At 30.6% G+C, this 20,821-nt stretch overlaps 1 protein-coding gene across 1 annotated transcript in view; it reads left to right on the top strand.

The window, feature by feature from the left end:
* LOC113517643 (BMP-binding endothelial regulator protein) overlaps window positions 1-20,798 on the top strand; it is a 70,910-nt gene extending 50,112 nt beyond the window's left edge. The window contains exons 4-8 of the mRNA XM_026902396.3: window positions 5,374-5,644; window positions 14,122-14,331; window positions 15,945-16,189; window positions 16,295-17,447; window positions 18,288-20,798. Of these exons, the coding sequence (XP_026758197.2) occupies window positions 5,374-5,644; window positions 14,122-14,331; window positions 15,945-16,189; window positions 16,295-17,392 (1,824 nt within the window). The 3' untranslated portion in view covers window positions 17,393-17,447; window positions 18,288-20,798. The remainder of the gene's footprint in view (window positions 1-5,373; window positions 5,645-14,121; window positions 14,332-15,944; window positions 16,190-16,294; window positions 17,448-18,287) is intronic.
* Window positions 20,799-20,821: the final 23 nt, after the last annotated feature.

Genomic DNA, 20,821 nt, shown 5'->3' with positions numbered 1-20,821 from the left:
ACTAATCTTTCCTGTGTTCATTGTTATAAACTTTTATTATTATTTGTTCGTTATAGTAGTATGTTATACTACTCGGAATCCAGTTTCCTTACTGTGTAGTTAGTATATAAATTAATGTCTAACAAATTTGTTTACTTATATAATAAAGGAAAACATTGAAAAGAAATATTCCATTCCTATAGTTTTATTGCTTGAAACTTCGCCTAATTCGTATAATCTGTTCTATTTTATGTTCGATACACATTATAGTAAGTAATGGGCAGTCGACAGACTTACAGATATTTTTATCCGACGTCTAATGTAAATATTTCGCCATCTGAGGGTTCGTTCAAAGAGAGCCGCATCTGAATTTCAGTTGAAGTAAAGGAATAACAATAAACAACGTAGTGGGTGACCTCGCATGGTAATATGTAAAACATATTGAGCTAAAATTTTTTCAGGCAGGTATATCTTTTATCTTGTGTTTTCTGGTGATTAACTTTGAAGAACATTTATTTATGATTAGATTCTTGGCAATTATTTATTGCAAATCGTTATAGAGATATTACACAGATATAATTATTATTGGTATATATTATAATTTTCATATTTTAATAATATTTACAAAATTAAAAGAAGTTGATCGACAGCCGTGTTGCTCTAAAAGTAAATTTAATATTAAGTTATTTTTTACCTAACTACCGAATAAGTTAACTAAATTAAGTAAACTTTGTATTGTGTGTTTGTGTAAGTATTAATCAATGCAGATCAGTCGAAAATAACTATATTTATGTAGTAGTAGTATTTAGTAGTAGAAGACTTGTTGATATGTATAGAAGAATAGTTGTTATCTACGACTTTGTGTGCGTGATCAGGATTTATCGATCGACCTGAACAATAAATTTTAACTTACGACCTACAAGGAATACATCACACTATTTAACTATTTAGGTTTCTATCCTAAAATATTAGTTCGTAGATCGTAACTTATATATACTACAGACCTCCAGGGTCTCTCCGGTATTTTATATTATATTATATTGTGAATGTATATTATTATAATCAATACAGTTATTATAAGCATTTTTGATATTATTATTTCATAAATTGAATTTTTGACTTAGCAGTATGTTCTCTTGCAATCCAAATACAATATTTATATTAAAAATTACGATTTGGCTAACTATTAAGGCGATAAAAGATAACAAACAAACACACTCAATAAGAGTAGAAGACTAATATTGCCTGCGACTCAGTCTAGTACGACTAGGATTAGTAGCAGTCATAATAATAAATATTTTTTTTCTAAATGTGTAGGCACTATTTAACTTCAATTGTTTGCCTGTCCTTTGGTGTTAAGAATTTCTAGGCTATCTTCATTACGCACGAAAGCCACTAATGTAACTTGCAATTACATTCTATAAAATTTGCGTTATTAATATTTATTTTTCTACAAATAGAAAGTAGGTGTATTTATCTTTCAATTACATCCCTCTGTAGCTGATTAAAAAAATATTGCCTATATTTTTATAATCAATGTCCACAAATACGTGTACTAATAATGTTGTAATATAACTTTCCTCAGCATGCTAGTTTTTATAATCGATTCAGCTATTTAGCTACGAAAAGCCAGTAATATAGACAGAGCAATACTAAGATTCACATTATAATATTAGTAGGAGATATAATAAAAATTCTTGATGTTGAATTTTGTAATATGTAATAAAATGTAATATAACACAAAAAAGAATCAGAGCGGTAATAATTTATTGTGTGGAATTAAACCGCTTTTTGATTCAAAATATAAATATATATAAAACCCCTTTATGATTTCCAAAATTACAATTATTCTGCAAATATTTTGAAATTCCGTCTGTAGTTGTTTTTATGTAATTATGCATAGTAAAACAATGCTCAAAGTATTACTTTTCTAAAATACAATGAAATCTATATATGTTAGGCATGGTGACCATAAATACAGACAAGTTGGGACGCCGTAATGTTTGGTGTTAAAACGTTTGATAAGTGTACAGATTTGTGCAAATATTGGCCTTTTATGTTGATCATGTCTGCGAGCTTGGATGCTAACAAATCGTGTGGACAAATCGAATTCCTTCGTCAGTCAAATAATTAAACAGTCGTTTCCTTATTATTACAGTATAAAGTTGGATATTAAAATCATTGTCGAACATTTGATCTTCAGTCTTAAAACCTATTCGAATTTTAATTACGAGGTAGAGAAGAAAATTTATTAGCAAATTTATATTAAAAAGAAAACAGCGACCTCTTTTTTAACGCGGAAAATTTACTATCGGTTGTAAAAAGAATTTTTAAAATTGGGAAAGATAAGTATCTAAAAGTGAATTGTGAAACTATTCTATTATTTATAGACTATTATTATAAATATTGTTTAGGCGACTGTAAAATGCTTAAACAATATTTTTTTTTACTGTCCCAAAAGAGTAGATAAGTATAGAGGTAGCTTCAGTATGGACTATACACCTATCCCCCGATTTATACGGTAGATACGTTCCTGAGAAAAACGTGTAAATCGAAAATTAAAAATTTTCAAGTCAAAACCGTGTAAATCGAAAAGCTTGCAGAAAATGCATAATTTTGCTATTTAACAGTTGTGATTTTTTTCAATATTTTTAGGTGGACACAGAAATAAAAATAAAATGCATTGACAGGTTAAAATATGTAATATATTACGGAAACACTATTTTTTTATTTAATTACAATACATTAAACGATCCAAAGCGATCCAAAATTTCGATTTTAGCATTTAGTAGAGTGCGATAAAAACAAAAAAAAAAAAACTTATTTGGAAAACCGTGTAAAAGCGAAAACGTGTAAAACAAGTACCGTGTAAATCGGGGGATAGGTGTACTAAATAAATGTTCGTAATATCATAATTATTTTCTACGAAGATAAACCTAAATAAATTGCTAAAGCATAAATACTTTGAAATACACAAAAATAGAAATTGTGAAGGATATAAACACACATATAACAACGCTAAAAGTCTAACTGCAGTCCACCTGTTAAGCGTGGCAACTATTGGCAAAACTCCCCTTCTAGGGAAGGCTTATGTTCAATAGGGGACCGTTAATGATTGATATGATGATAAAAAAATTATTTAGTCTTTTAAAAGGAATTCAAAATGAAGAGCAGCTAATATACTTATTAGTAACAAAAATGTATAGTTCTTTTTGTTTAAATGAAAATGGTGACAATTACATTATAAGTTGTGTAATATCAATATTAATTGTGATGAATGAATGCATATTATTATCATTGGTTGTAATTAAGTATATTTCTAACAGCTTATTGCGACTTCGATATTTATTTACTTATTACTTTATCTATTAAAATGTCTATAAGTAAGTAGTAATCTGCATCTTTATTAATATATTTGCAAGTAAATTAATTCTAAAGCGCAATAAATCTTATGAACATGTCAGGTAGGTAATTTTGAATACGAAAAACATAAATGTGTTTATTTGTCCATCGTACCATTATCATATCATAATTTTTCAGAAAATATGTGTAGGTATGTAACCTAATAATACATTATTGTTATTAATATCTACACGTGGTAACAAAGGCTTAGTGCCTTATTATTATAATTTTAAAAGTTTGATAAATACATTGAATAAATATAAAATCTAATAAGTATCTCTGTAGGCATTACGAGATACTACACAATAAAGTGGGGGCAAAAATAATTGTCTTAAGCCATGAACAAATAGATTTCTAATAACGTTAAGTGAGAAATAGGTGTTGCAGTAGACGACTTCAATCGAGATAAAAATAATACGGAAATAACATGGAAATATAATTGTAAAAGAATTATCAAAATCTGTTCAGAATTTTAGGAAATATTTTTTAATTTGTAATAATTTAATAACTTCCACCTTTATTTAAAAATCATGATGACTGTGAGAAAAGAGAATAAATTCTCAGCTACGAGTAAATATGAAGCATCTAATATATCTACTGACAACAACAACATGAATTTTAAAACAACAAATGTTACGCAGTAATTAACAGAAAAATTCGGTTTAGAGACTGAAAACGTTGTAATAAAATCTTTTTCGTATCTATTAGGTCTGTAGTTAGAACATAGTTACTATAATTTTACCCATATATTTATATCTAATTGGTTGTTTGAGCAATATATAACATAAAATATTTAAATATATTGTATTTGTCTATGAGTGTTTAATTTCTTACTAGCATTTTTACAATACTCAGATGGTATACGCTGACGGGATACCAGTGGTAGATTATAGGTGAGGTAGGATGAAGGCAGGTCTATCGTGAAGAATTCAAAACCACTTAACTACTATGGTTTTATGGGGGAACCGTTTCGAGGTCAATCTGATATGGTATATTGCTAACAATGGAGCTGTTTTTTTATAATTCATTATTATTAACAATCCTTTTCCCTCTTATGTAGGTATACTATTGAAGGTACGATGGCCATGTCACAGTATACATACCTACTATGACATGGATATCATACCTAGTTACTACATGCCCGAATATAGAAGTATATATATACTGTATATATATATATATATATATATATTTATATATATATATATATATATATATATATATATATATATATATATATATATATAACTTTATAGTAAATAGTTATGTGTTATTTAGCTTAAGAAATAAATATTTATTGAATTATAATAATCTTAACTGCCCACGAAAACAACGATGTTTATAATAAAGAAAATAACAGCATTAGACAAAAAAATAATAGCTACTGGTTTTTAGAATTATTTATGTATAAATTATTTATTTAGTTTACCTGTAAGAGTAATGTTTATTATTGTAATTTCTTTTAAATATTTAAGATTAGTTACATCCTGCGGCTGCGCCCATATGAATCAGTTCATTAAATATCATATACTAGCAGTTAGAATATAACCTATCTGTGTAACAAATTTCCTTCAAATCCGTTTAGTAGTTTTTGTTTGAAAGAGTAATAAACGTCCTCTCATTCAAACATATTCACAAACTCGTACCTATATTTAATAGTAGTAGGATTTAGTTCCACAGAAATCATTAATAAATTAGTATAAAATCAACATGGGAGTTGACTCAATTGAGAAAATATTTATCGATATCAGTTCAGATTTTTTTTTATTATAAACTAGCGGTATGACCGGGCTTCACCCGGGTATTTTTTTAAAAGGATATTTAGCCTATGTTACTTCCTGATAATATTTTAACTTTTGGAGTTTATCCAATACAAACAAACAATCAAATAGTTCCTCTTTTTAATATTAGTATAAATGTATTTGAATTTAGAAGTGCTTTTTTTAAGTAAGTTGATTTATTAAATACTAAATTAGACAATTTTCCTTATAGAACGGATTTGTAGAGTGTCGAAACGGCGCAGAAGAGTGTGGACCGATAGAGGACTGCGCTGTGGTAATGCCACGCGAGGGTTGCTGTGCTCGCTGTAAGGGGTGCTGGTACAACGGCACTGAACATGCTTCTCATACGGAGTGGGGGGATGATGGCCGTGTGCTTCGCTGCGAAGCAGGCGTTGTCACCATCTCGAAGCCAGAATGCTATGCGCCCTGCGAGCGACCAAAACATCAGCGGCACACACATTACAATTGTCCTGTCTGTGATGGTAAGTAACTTTCAAATATTGCTTTTTATCAAAATCTATAAACTAAACATGTAGTTTAGAACCCAATTCAATCAAACCAGGGGCCTTATTCAGTAAAGCAATATTATGTGCTTTGTGTACTGTACCAAGTAAATCACGCTGGCTCTTACTAAGCAGGTAATAATGAAAGGAACAAATTGATTAAAAATTTTATCATTTAATCAACGTTCATTTTGGTTTATGAATACGGTATCGCAAAGAATACTTCATATTTCAATTGTAGACATTGCATTTGATTATGAACATAAAATTATAGATTCTATAAATTTATTATAAAGCATGAAAAGTAGAGAAATATCGCAAAGAAAATTTCACACAAATTAATCCATCTCAGTCTAATGGAAATACTTACGTATAGTAAAATAATAAAGTCGAGTCTTTGATCAACCGATCTATCGGTTTGTGAGTATAACAATTTAAGTGAGTAGAAAATGGAATGACTCCGAAGAATCCACAAACCAATTTACGATGCATTTTCTCACTGCGGTATCTACCTATATTGTTCAAGAAACATAATTGTCGGGCGGCTCTGGCGCAGCGGTGTCTCGGAGCGCGCCCACCCAGACTCGTGTGCAACAAAAAAGAACCTCGATGATCCCATACAAAAACAAACACACGCCGCCACGCGAACTTAATAAAACCAAAACTTGAGGCTATTTACCTCCGCTCCCAAACCCTAACAAGTTTATTAATTCTATATCAAATAATAGTAATTTACAAGATGACGAGTCGGGAATTGCTTTTGTGTGAAGCCGACGATTATCGATCTATCGATTTATTATACGTGTTTATATTTTATTAATTACTCTGGATAAGAGTTAATCTTCACTAGTAAAACAGAGATTAAGTTGTGTTAACATAAATGCTGAACTAATAAACTGGACGACTAGATCTGATATCTTGTTGCATAAATCTTTACTTGGGATTTATGGTGATATTTTTCTTCTGTTTGTAAATGTACCTATATCTTAGACTTGTTAATACTCATAGTAAATCAATGAAAGTAATAAATACAAGTCAAGTTTCCTGCTATAAGACATGACAAGTATCTAGGTTTTATTAGTACGAACATGAATAAAGGTGTGGCGAAGCTAATTAAGGAAGTGATGTGAACTAGCTGTGATTCTTTATACTAGTCATATTTCATGTCGTTTAGAAAAAGCAAGGTGGCTGCATCGCCCACACACTGCCACTGACTGACAATGGCATAATGCACAAGACTTGTTGCGCAGTAGCGTACCTTCAGACAATAGAACACTCTGCCATTATAACTCGACCCGCAAATAGCTGAAGATGACTATTATAGAACAACGAAGTGATTAATGTATCTGTATGTATCTCAATATTATCAGCCACATTATTTATTGTGAAGGTCAAAAAAACTTGTATATTGGACGATACATATACCTATCCGCTCAGGTATGAACTGTTTGTAATTTTATATAGAAACCGGCGCTATGTTTTGATTACTTCGGAAAGATTTTATTACTCATAAAACACTTAATTTAGCGTGAAGTAATATTATGTTGATTACAAAGGGTTTGTTCTCTCTTTATGTGTTAAATGAGAAGAAATCTGTGTACGATTTACGTAATGATTGGCACCGAGATTATTTTTTACACAAAACAGGCCACACGCATAGGAAACTATGGATTTTCACAACCATTAATAGCGTTTTCGTTGGTCATCATTTTAAAAACAAATGGAATTCTGTTTAAAAATGTAATAAGTTCTTATTATGGTATTCACGGGTATTCATTAATATATTTGTGGTCAAAGTCTCCCACGGCGTTGCGTCTCTATTATTGACCATAAATCAAAAAGTTAACAACCTACTTACGAGGTATAAAGGCGGGTGGGTTTTTGTCTGCTGGTCAAAGCTGCCGACGACCATTCGGCTGCGGGGTTTTAGAGGTGTGTTCTGTGTTTGTTTGTTTTATGATCCCAACGGTGCATTAGGTTTTTTGCTCTCTATATTTCTTCTTATTCTTTTACGATTTCATTTTATCAGTATGTGGATAACTTTTTATTTAAGACCAAATTAAATAATAAATAAATAAAATCAAACAATTAAGTGAATATTTTGAGTTGTGTCTAATTAAAATAATATATATAATTCACAATTATAGTATATATTAATTATAAGTTAAAACAAATTTATACTGTTGTAATGTAGTCTACAATAAAGACGAATGTAATATCGTCCAATGTTTTATTCTAACCAAACCTTTTTGAAATAATTGAATAAGAATAGTTTTTGTTAGGTATATTTTGTAATCGCATAAAAATGCGTAAGTACAAAGCTTGCTAATATAAAGTATAAAATACTGTTTGTATTAAATATATGAAATCCTAAGTCTTTTATTTTATTCTATTCAATAAAAAAATGTTTACTACGAGTACATAGACGGATACATCCCGAATGATGACAGGATATTTTTATTCTGATTTGTACGGCCAAAACTGTGGAAAATAACAAGTGAGTATTTTAGGTATTAGGATTTTAGATAAGTGCAGATAATATTTCCAAGTCTATCAAATATAACTAGGACCAAACCGTATCTACTTGTAACGACAAACACAGTGCGTCACAAAATTAAAAAAGCTTTGCTCATTGAAATTCTTGGAGTGTTTTTAGGTGCGTCGTTATTATTAGGTATGCCTGCGTCGACGGCCCGAGAAATTGAAATAATTAGCCTGTGATATACGCATGCTACGTGTACTGAATATTTTGATCGTAGTTATGTGTATCTAACTTATATATGTTGCAGAGAAATGAGGATACCAGCGATTTTGTGAAATACCTAGATTTAGATATCACGTATCATGGTGGATATCAAATGATGAAACAGATGACATAACAGCTTTGTCTTTATTATGTTCACTAAATTACTCTATATTTATTTGACAAAAAAAAATCGTAAAAAATAAATTTCCATCTAAATTTTTATTTATTTTTCTATATTTAATTTATTTAGAGAGTTGACGTGCCATTAAAAATATGGTAACACTTTGTCATTATATTAGATTCATTTTTTAGCAAAAAGACATAATAATTTTGAATAACGACATCTGCCTTGATTTTGTCGTACACATATTTCACGAAATATTTTGTATCCCCATTTTCCTGAGACATACTTAGTCTCATAACCTGATATAATAATAAATAGTTATATAATCAACATAACAAAAAAAAAATTATGTTTATGTAAAGAAGCCATTTAAAATTTTAGGAATCCCCATTCTGATAACCTTGTCTATCTGTTGTTATTTGTTCGCCACAAAGCACATCGCTCATATCATATAAATGGTTTGAACTGACTATGAATACTTAATTGTTTATCTACAAAAGGACAGTCTACTTTGTGTAGCCATCTCTAGTTTTACGACAGACACTTGACTGTGTTCGTTTTCATAATAATATAAAATGTACTCAGCGGACGCATGGTGGTCTCTAATTACAAAATACAAAAATTTTTAATTGAACATATATTTTATTTATGCTTCTTTAAGACTTATAAACATTTATTCGTATTTATTGTATATATCGTATCTGACATATTTCGAGAATTTATAAAAAAATAATTAAATGTCGATTAATTTTCTACATTACAAAACAAGATTCGTAACGTTTCTATATCAGTCGATATTAGTTTTTATTAACCAACTTTTGTAATTAAAAAACCGATTTTGATAAAATTAAAATCTGTAAGGATATCCTTTCAGATAAAAAGCATCGGTTTAGAGCTGATGGTGTTATGAGGTAATAAATATTAATAAATACAACAAGAATTGAGGACCTACTTCTTTTTGAAGTCGGTTGTAAAGAAAGAGGTTCTCAATTCAGTTGTAATTTTTTATCTTATACCTACAGATTGGTCCCATAGAAGTTTTATCAAAATCGGTTTAGTAGTTTAGTTTTTTAATCAATAACAGGTTTTGTTACAATTGAAGTCGGTATTTTTTGTGGAATAAAATCGTATCACGTTTGAAGTAGCCGTTTTTTCTTATGACACAAAATCAATAATTCCGAACAAGTAGTTTGGTACTGTACATATTTCGCTCAGCTTGGGTACAGAATTATCCAATTAATGTTGGTTTAGACTAGTGGTTAGAAACAAGCTTCTAAACAGTGAAGCATTGGTAACTACAACACAAACTAGACGGTAAACACGAATTAGGTACCTAGCGAATGAATGGTTAGCCGATTGATCCATAATTATTAGGTCTGCTTGTACTTCTTTTCCTACTCGTAGACAATGATATATATAGAGATGTTTCTGGAGAAAATTATTTAAAACTGTACTTTTCAACTTTTTATGTTGATAAGTTTCATCTTGTCATATTACCTGTGCTTAAACTTCTCTCAAACTTAGGACATTAGTATTTTTTAAACTTTACTAAAACGAGTGATTGAAATTAAGATGAAATTACTGAGATTTTATCACAGGTAGAATAAATATACATTTATTCTTCTTCATCGTATATTTATATCGTAACTAATATAGGCTTTATAGATATATATTTTGATCGCCACAAAAGTAACTTCAATAGTGTTCGTAATTATATCTATGCCAATATACAATGAAAATTATAGGTATTGTTATATACTGAAATGTTTTGTAGATACTTGTATATTACATTGAAAATATTTTAATTTAGATCGCGGAAACGCGTGTTTACGCATATGTACTAATAAGTATTTTATTTGTAATGCAACCGTTCTGCAAAGAAAAAAATAATCTCAATCGTCACAAAATTAATATGGAAGCAAAACGGGAGTGTGATTTTTATAATCGATTACAAAAAGAGTTGTCAAAATCAATTCAAAGGTAGTAACGTAATAACGTCACAAAAAATTTTTAATTCGGGAGTCGCTTCAAAATAATATGTATGAACAATTTGGTTTCTCGAATCTGTAATAAGTATAGTCAATAGGGCCACACTGCTGACTACAGAACGAAGGACTCGTTGGGTTCGTCGTGTGCGGCCGCCATTCATTAGTTCCTGATTGATTCATCGTCCATCTTCACTAATTTATTGTGTTGTTTGCCAATCTTCCGCCCCGAGCCTCATTCCGATTTGCCAAATAAAGGCCGCCTTTTGTTTTAAGCTTTCATTGTCTATTTTTGCTCCGCTGTTTTTCTTATTCTTTGCAAGATAAAGGAGCACTTATAATTAATTGTTGAAAAAGTCCATCATTTACATTTGAATAAGTAGGCAGATGCTTTTTAACTGACTTTAATAGGGAGGTTCTTAATTCGACGGACCACGTGTTTTTTATACGTTCTGCGATTGGAATCTTTGTAAATTTGGAATAGATTTTTGCAATCAATCTGGTCTCGTATGGGTTCCGTCTTGATATTGTTATGATTGAATTAAAAAGACTATTACAAAATGACGACTCTTAAGTTTTAAGTTGCGTAAAAAAAATTATACTAATGTAGGCACATATTATTACTATTTTTTTTTTCTAGAAATTTATGATTATATTTATTATGTTAGTTTACGATTGTATCAACTTTATTATTATGTATTCTTTATAAATAGTATTATTTTATTTATGAGAAAATTTAAAATGATCCATATCTCAGCGGTTTTTAATAAATGGCTTTGTTAATTAAAAACAATAGATATTTTCTTAATTTTTACAAAATTCACATCTTAGTATTATATTTTCTTATTATTATATTTACAATTAATTATCCACTGTTGAATATTGCCAGCAGTTTTAACAGAAACACTGCTGCCCATCCGTTAACCATTTAGTTCCCTTAGTAGCTTATTACGACACCCACAGAAAAGGAAGGGATAGCCTATTTTATGCGGGCATTATAACCATACGCGACCTAAAAAGAAATCAGTAGGTACATACTAATTAAAAAAGTAAAAAATTATGAACACTGTCTTTTAGATATGAAATTTTTGTTACTTTTTAATAGACAAATATAAAAGGCCTCTTAAGTGTTTTAATTGTTTTTTCTTTCGTAAAACAAAATTTGAAATGATATAGATAAACATTGGAAGTGCATACACACATTTTTGCTAATGCTTTATATCAGGCGTTTCGTTATTATTTCGAATATTTTTGTAGTACCTACTCGCATTATTAGCACATTTCCGAATATTTTTCGGAGGAGAGGGGCTAACCTCTTAAAAAAGTTGTATATTTACTTAGGCCTGTGAGAACCAGCGCTTTCTTTTATTTTATTTAATAGTTGTTAGTGTTGTTATACTAGCTGTTATATTTTTGCAAGTACATTGTTAATAAATAAATAAAGTAACATAGTAAATACTTTAAAAAAATATTCATAATATTTATTTTACAATTAAAAAACACTGTACCGAGAAGAATAAGCAAGAAATATGTCTGTCGCTTTTTTCTTCTAAACAAAAATCAACTTTAGTTACACGTTTCTGATTTTTTGTGATACAGTCACAAATTTGCTTACAATTAATTACTAATATAAAAATTAGGATATTCTAATATCCTGAAATTATGTAACTATCTACACAAAATATGTCTATACAAAAAAAAATTAGTCGAAATTAATCGTAACGGACTAGAACAATTATTACTATATTAGCTGTTAGTTGCATTTCTTAATTTGTTATATTTTTTTATAAAATATTTACGTCTCTAATTCTGAACCGAGCTTGATACTACTTTTGAAATCGATCAAAAATTGTTTAAAGTAAAAAAAAAGAGTTAATTTATGAATTCAGTTGAATAAATGAATGCGCGTTTTAAATTCAAACATTTTTATTTTATGTGTGTACGAAGTGTTGTTCGTGTTTTTCTTATGGAGTAAAATATATTCAAGATTTGTGAATATTATGTAAAATGTACCTAAATAGACTGGCAATTATTTATGTTCACTGAAGATATGGCCACAACGTTATAGTTTATTACGAGGTCTGTCCGGAAAGTTCGTATAAAAGTGTTTTGGAATGCGAGAAAGAGGAGTGGGGAGGCCAGGTAAGCGCAGGACCCCTTCTTTATGTCCCTAACAATGCTTCAGTTCTGGTCTGACAGCCGTGCGGTGCGAACTGGCTTGTCACGCCATCTGTGAAGTTACCTCTTAACGAAACCCCGTCGGCATGGAGCCCGCTTCCGTTGAAGAGTATCTAAATTAATTTAATGATGCTGTGAGCGGCATAGAGAGGGCTTATATGTAGATACACGGCGTATAATTATGCGCTGAGTTGATTTGTTATTGTATGGCCACAACGTTATAGTTTATTATACCTATTTCTGTGGTACGGCAGTGCTCGAATGATTGTTATGACGGGCCACTTCCGTATTACTCCCAGATATTTTCCAGGGATTTAGTTACTTGACGTATTGTTTAGTCTTTTTCGGTGTGTATATATTTGATTAAATTACGTGACAATCTTAAAATGCTGAGGTTAAATTACGTGATCGACAAATTGGTAACTACATATGCTAATGTAGGTAGATACTTTTTTTTTTTTAATATTTCGAATACTGAGATAATTTAAAATCTTAGATTATATAGATAGAGCATCGAACCTCAAAAACGGATCAACTTTTTGTCAGCCAATTGTCAAATTAGTTGACTCGTTTTTTAATTAATATTCTATATATTTACGCATAAAATGTATCTTGACACATTATTTAATAAATAAAATGAGTATTTACGCTTTTAAAAAGAAGTAGAATTTATAAGACAAAATGAATATAAAAGTTATAAAGGAGTCACTCATAATTCATCACACAAAATTATATAAAAAGTTGACCCGCTTTTCTCGAAACATTTGTATGGAGACACTCTATTTATATAATATAAGTTTAAAATATTATAAACTTTTATATTATTCACTATACCCTGCATGGGCATTTATTTTTAATGAAACTTAAAATTACAAACAAGCTTACAGAAAATGGTAAAATGAAATTGATGGCGGTAGTCATGGTACACATAGATTGCCATTCTTGAGAACTATGGTGTTATGCTTCCGTACCCTTTTATTTCATAGCTGTATTCCACTCTTCAGACCGAAATACAATCATGTATACACGGCAAAAACAAGAGCGGAATAGAGTGCCCAAGCAGATGACTTCTGAACAGTTGTCCTCTGGTTGAATTAAATAAAGGGAAAACAAACATGAACATATTTCCTCTGACTCTGTCAGATGAATAAGAACGGGGCAGTTTTTTTAATGGGTGATGATGAAATAGTAACCCCAGCTACATTATCGGTATACACTGACGGGGCACCGATGAGTGATAATAGGTGAGGATATAAAGACAGGTCAGTTAACCCATCGTGATGAATACATTTGGAATTCAGCACGATGGTTTCCGGGGTGGACCACACAAGCCCTTAGTCTCCGTTATTAACAACCCCTCTCCACAATGGGGCAATTAAAAGTTAATTTGTTATGTCTAAACCAGATTCATTACTATTTACAGAATGTATAATTAACGGACAACGAGTGCGGGAGGGGCGCGATGTAAGGATCCCTGAAGAGCCATGTCTCTCTTGCCGGTGCGTGCGAGGTGCGCTGTCTTGTGCCAAGCGTGCGTGCCCCGTCCTGCCGTGCCATTCCAGTCAGCAGTACACGCCGCCGGGAGAGTGCTGCCCGCGGTGTTCAGATCCCACCTTTGATAAAATACTTCCTAGTAAGTATTTAAAATTGTAAATTATTATTATTGAGGGTCGGATTATTTCTAGCAAAAAACATGTAGCATTGCAACCTTATAGATTTACTTACCCATTGAGGTCAGTTTGTTTATAATTCTTAGTAGAAAGTATAATTCGAGTAATAATGTAATAATAAAGTTCACTGCATATTTTGTAATTTCTTGGCGGCGATATTGATTAAATCCTCAGGATACAGAGTGTATTTACCAAAAGAGACAATTTAACGTTTGCGCATAAGTGGGCTGCAACCATTTATGATATGTTGTCAACATAGCAGAATCCGCAAACTCACTTACTATAATGGTAGTATAAATATCTATAGCAGTGATTCTCAACCACTGTGCCGCGGCACTTTTGTGTGCCGCCAAATTTTAAAACTTTGCAAATATTTAAAATTTTTGTCATAAACTATTTATGCAGTGTGTTGTAATAAATAAATAAATTTTATCTTTTTCTTTGTGTGCCGCCAAATATTGAAATCGTTAAATATGTGCCGCAACAAAAAAAAGGTTGAGAATCACTGATCTATAGTATCCTTTAAGTATGTGAGTAACTCTATCTGTGACTTTCAAAACACATAGATTCAAACCAAGCTATAATTATTTATTTAGTATATTTCCAACTGTGGAAGCGGAAAATTAAGCAATTGACATTTAAGTAATATTAAAATTAATATTTTTTATCACATTTGACTCTAATAATAATTTTATTTACAATAATTAGTGGAAATAAATATTGTATTGACGTTATGAGCTGAAAAAAAAAATATAATTTATTTTTGTTAATGAGTCCATTTATAAATAAATGGGAGAAAAGTGAATTACCATTTCATCTCAACATTCATACCTACCTGAGTATCTAAATACTGTTACGCTAAAAAGTTATGATAGATAACCTAGAGAGTAGAGATTTTAGATATGCCTCTATTTTTATCTTACATTATAATTCAATCGTATGGTCCATTCTTGAGTTTGGCTCAATTGTTTGTAAGTCTTGGTACAAAACGTACATTGATGAAATTTAATATATATTGGTAGATTCCTAAAACATTTAAAATTTTAACTTTCTTCTCTTAAACAAAAAATCCTTATTATATCATTTTTCATTAATTGTTGTTTAGAGTGAGATCGAATATTTTTAATTAAATTGTTGAAAAATTATATTGATTCTCCTTTTCTTTTAAATAATATTAATTTCAGATGCCCCCAGATTAAACTCACATAATAAGCTACAACTATTTAGTGTACCCTTTATGAAGAGGATATATGCTGAAAATATATTCATATTTCACGTTTGTACCAACTACAACAAATTATTCTCCAAAATTTAATAACGCGATTGCAGTGTAAAAAAAGTTGATTAGGAATAATATGAAGAATTCAATGTATTTTTATTGCTGTATATCGAATCTTGTCTGCTCTGTATGTAATAGTTATTAGTGGAAACTTTGTTGCTTACTAAAAATTTATTAATTATTAATTGTACTGTTAGTTTCCAAAATAAAATAAAAATAAAACCTTAGTAGAAAAATAAAGCCTCATCTCCGAAACTCAAGACAAATATTTTAATGTATGTTTTTGTTCATTTTCAGGGAACACAATTGCTAAACCGTGCATTATAGGCAAAGAGTTCCATGCACATCGTAGCAAATTGCGCGTGGATCCATGCACAGACTGCACTTGCCTGAACGGGACCGCAGTATGTTCGCGTCACACTTGTCCTGTACTGACATGCGGTGCTAGAGCACTGCCACCAGCACCAGGAAAGTGTTGCCCTGAATGTCCTCAAGTAGAAGAGGCAAAAGCCGCTTGTATCATTGGCGGTGCCGTGTATCAGGTATTTTTACTTACTATACTCGTATACACCTTGTACTTGAAAATGTAGGGTTATCGTTTACTATTCAATAATATAATATGACACAATTTTTTTTTTATTTTGTAGGATGGCGAAACGTGGCAGTTAGATGCATGTAAATCATGTGAGTGCCACAGCGGGGAACCACGATGTGCGATGGAAAGATGCCCTACTTTAAACTGTCGCCCGGATCAGACGCTGCAGCATTTAAGTGGTCATTGCTGTCCTAAATGCGTGGACGCTGATGGGATTTGCACAGTTTTCGGTGATCCTCACTATAAAACTTTCGATGGAAAGTTTTATAGTTTTCAGGGGTCATGCAAGTATCAACTAGTATCCGATTGCGTTAACAACACATTTTCGATAAGAATATCCAACGATGCAAGAAATACTTTACATTCTTCGTGGACTCGTACAGCAACACTTCGAATAGGTTCGACGAGAATAAATATGGGCAGAAAGATGCGAATAAAAATGAATGGACGAAGATTAATATTACCCTACAGGATAGACGGTGTTGGAGAAATAACTCGTACTAACGGATCAGTGTTACTGAAAGCCGATATAGGAGTACAAATTCTGTGGGACGGAGACGGTTTCTTAGAAGTGACTGTATCTAGTATTTACCGGGGCAAGTTGTGTGGTTTGTGCGGCAACTTCAACTCATTGGCGAGAGATGATATGCGAACTCGCGATGGAAGACTATTAAATGATACGTGGAAATTTGGGAAGTCATGGCGAGTAGGCGGGAAACACGCGTGCACGAGACTTCAAGAGCGGCCAAGCAGGCACTCTCGATGTCAGCAGTCAAAGCCTGGGCCGCAAAGTGTAAAGGCACGCCGTCTCTGTCGGGGCTTCAATCGGTACACCGCATTTTCTGACTGTAGTGCAAAAGTGAATCCGCATAATTATCGGGAAGCATGTGAATTAGACGCTTGTAGTTGTACAGGTATGAACTGTCACTGTGCTGCTTATAGGGCATATGCTCGGGAGTGTGCACGTGTAGATGCTGAGCCTCGGAATTGGGAGCGGGAAGCGTGGTGTGCTGGCGAAATCGCACCATGGCTAATCCGCGGCCGCAAGGCATATGGCCGTGTTGCGAAGGTGAATGAATCACTACCGATAGGTGCGATACCCAAACTGAACGGTAATCGACCTCGACCACCGCCTCCTATACTGCATTGAGAATTATTGCAACAACATCGCTACTAGTCAAACCTGCCAGTGTCGCGTGTATGAGGTAACTGTAATTTTTACTTAGTAAGATTATAGTTATTAACATTTTCTTTGATTATTTCAGCAATCTGAAAAGCTGATTACCGTATAGCTACAAACATTACTAACTTTACGTTAAATTAATGTTTTCTTTATATATATAATAATTTGGACTAGCAAATAAGTTGAGCGCCTTATATATGTTACATCAGTACATCATTGAATAGACTGTTGTCAGGGTTATCTCTCGTGCATTACTATTTCTGAGGACTAAAATGTTTTGTCTCTGTACCCTGTAATTTCATTTATATATCCCGCACTTTAAACCAAAACACAGCCATACAAGCATAGCCAATTAGTAGCGGAAAAATAATGGGATAGATGTACTGAAGCTTTACCACTACTTATGTACAATCTGCCTATTATTACAATCGCAACAAAACATATTATGTGATATATTTTGTTGTCCATAATAATAATACAATTTTAATATTTAACATGATTAATTTATTTTGTATCTTAGTGATAAAATAAGCTTTAATATTAATGATTAAGTTTAAGATTTTTTTATTTTATGATCCCAGTGTGGAAAATAGTTTTTCTCATTACTAACCATTATACGACTACATGCCGGAGCATTGACTGTTTCGTTGAATTCATCTTAAGTGTTATAATTACAGTCTTAGCAATATATGATAATAATATAAAATAAATAGTACCCATCTATTAAAAACTTACATTTAACCTCAGATGAATTATGTGTATTTAACAGTCGGGTTTTTGATACCTTTTTCACGTTAACTCCATATTTTATTACATCTATGATTTTATTAAAAATACAACCAAATTTAATTTAATTTTTCAGAGTATTACAAGAATGAACTGTTAAGCTGTATGTAAGTCGCGTCGGAAAATCATAAACAGCTTTACTTGGAAGAAGATCTATCTACTACTTAACAGTATTCATGAGACTACTTCTAGTTAAGTAAACAAGTACATAATAATATTAAGATCAACTTAAAGCTCATTATATTAGGTACTGCCTCGCAAATTTCAACCAGCATCATGTTTAAATTATACTTAATTAATTGCCTATCCAAAGATACGAGTGTGTAGAAAATGTAACGTTCTAATCAAGCACAAAGTACGTATTTGTAGATTTCTGGTACATTGTCAGTAGGTTGTTATTTTACTGAACAAATTAGTTATGTAAATAAAAATCTCGACTTTGTCTTATATAATAATGGTACTAATTTTTATGGCTTATTATGTTTCGTAAATACACATTATAAGTATTTCATTGCAAACTTGGATATGTAATCTCATTAAATTTCTGTTATAAAAATACGAGGACACCTTGAAAAATGAACATAAGTTTTAAAAATAATATGACTGGATTAATTAACGTGTATTTTGTCGAGCATGCTTTACTAGTTTTGGGACCAACCAAAACTTATTTTTGTAATAAAATTACTGGAAATTTCACATATTAGTAAAATGGTACCAACTAGATTTACAGCTACCAGTAGATAGTGAAATAATAAGTCTTTTTAAAAAAAAACCTATTTGTATTGAAAAGTAAATTTCTTAATAATCTTTGTGTTGGTTGTAGTTTAAGTAACTGGCAGATGTGCTTCGAGTTAAATAAATTACTAATTTATTTATTACATTCTAACGCTGAACGTTTCAATAAAATGTGATAATTAGCTTTGAACGATATTTCAGGCAGGAGATGAACGTTTGGTTAAACATAGTTCAAATTGAGATCTCATCCGTAGGTAGTTCTTTATGAAAACTTAGATAAATCTAGCTATCCGAAGCCAAGAAGCTAATGAATTTGATTGAAACACGGTATGTACATAATACGTAACACATTGAACAGTAAATTTAGTTGTAACTTTAACTAAAGACTTGTTCTTAGTTTTTTAATACGTTACCAATGAATTTTAAATTTGACTTAATAATATTAAATAATTTTAATGATTATTATATACTATTCAATTGTAATGCATATAAGTAAGCATCGTCGGAAGAAACTTGAATGGAGAAGTTAGAACTGAATTAGAATATAATGTATATTTTACCTAATAGGTATTTTGGCTGAGAATGTTTTACTCAACCTTTTATTTTTGTAAAATAATCTTATTTATATTAGTAGAAAGTATTTTAATGTATTGCGTCATTGCGTCTTTTGATAATTTATTTATATGAAGAATGAAGAGATCCTCTAAATTTGTGTCAAAAAATATATAAACTTCTCCATTATTATTTTTAGTTATATAAAGAAATTCTGATAAAATATATTCATATTGAGTAATATAAGTGCGAACTTAATCATGATTTCCTGTACACATATTACTTCTATAAATATGTGCTAAGTGCCATTAAATATGGCTAAATTGACAAAATTGTGATAATGTATGCTTTTAATTGTCTGACCTTTTTATTTAATGTCCTATCTGTACGAGTATAATTAGCTATGTATAAATTTTCTCTCTCTCTCTCTTCGTCTCTCTCTTTCTCTCTAATTATAATAATATTTTAAAATTGACATATAAATAGATATTGGTATCTAGCAATGTTTTTTAAACCTAAATGTATTCTTATAATTATAAAATACATATAGTGCTTAAAATTTAAAAATTGTTTTCACATTTAAACAGCATATATATATATATATATATATATGTTTATGTATTATATTTGAAAATAATAAATAGATACATGCAGTAGTTGGACGCAGCTATCCTCGAGAAAGCCGCGTTTAAATAACTGATAATGAATTATGAACTGTCGCTTATATTTGTTAAGTATCCATTCCTGTCTTTATTTTTTATCTACATTATTCTTATTTTTAAGCAGGGCCTACGTTTTATGTAGGCTTTTAAATTATTTGTGAGTTATATTTGGTATTTATAAGTATTAAGTAAGTAAATCGAATTTTCATTTTACTATCTACCTATATATTGTACTTATCTGCATAATAAAGTACAATGTTTTTGGAAGACTATTATTATCAATTTATATATTGTATTAAGTCTTTTGTTGTTATTGTTAAAGCCTTAATTTAACTTACGGGGTTTGTGAAAAAGTGTCATAAATCATATTTGAACAAACCACCAAAAATTTGATAATCAATGTTTATAGGTAGGTATTATTTCAAATGCCATATTAATGAAATATTTATTAATGCATAGATCGATCTATGTATCATATAATTGTTGAAATTAAATTAGCATGTAAGAATGTCATAACGTTATAGTTCGCTTTATGCCTTAATGTTTGTAAAGTTATTGGCCCAATAGTTTACAAAGGTAAATATTGTAAACTATTAAACGAAGAAATAATACATAATAATAAATAATTATAAATAAAATGTGTTCTCATTTACTAAAACTA

Source organism: Galleria mellonella, unplaced genomic scaffold (assembly GCF_026898425.1).
Source record: "Galleria mellonella isolate WM207_F2 unplaced genomic scaffold, CSIRO_AGI_GalMel_v1 utg223, whole genome shotgun sequence".
Taxonomy (NCBI): Eukaryota; Metazoa; Arthropoda; class Insecta; order Lepidoptera; family Pyralidae; genus Galleria; species Galleria mellonella.
This window is presented reverse-complemented; position numbering and strand designations above follow the sequence as displayed.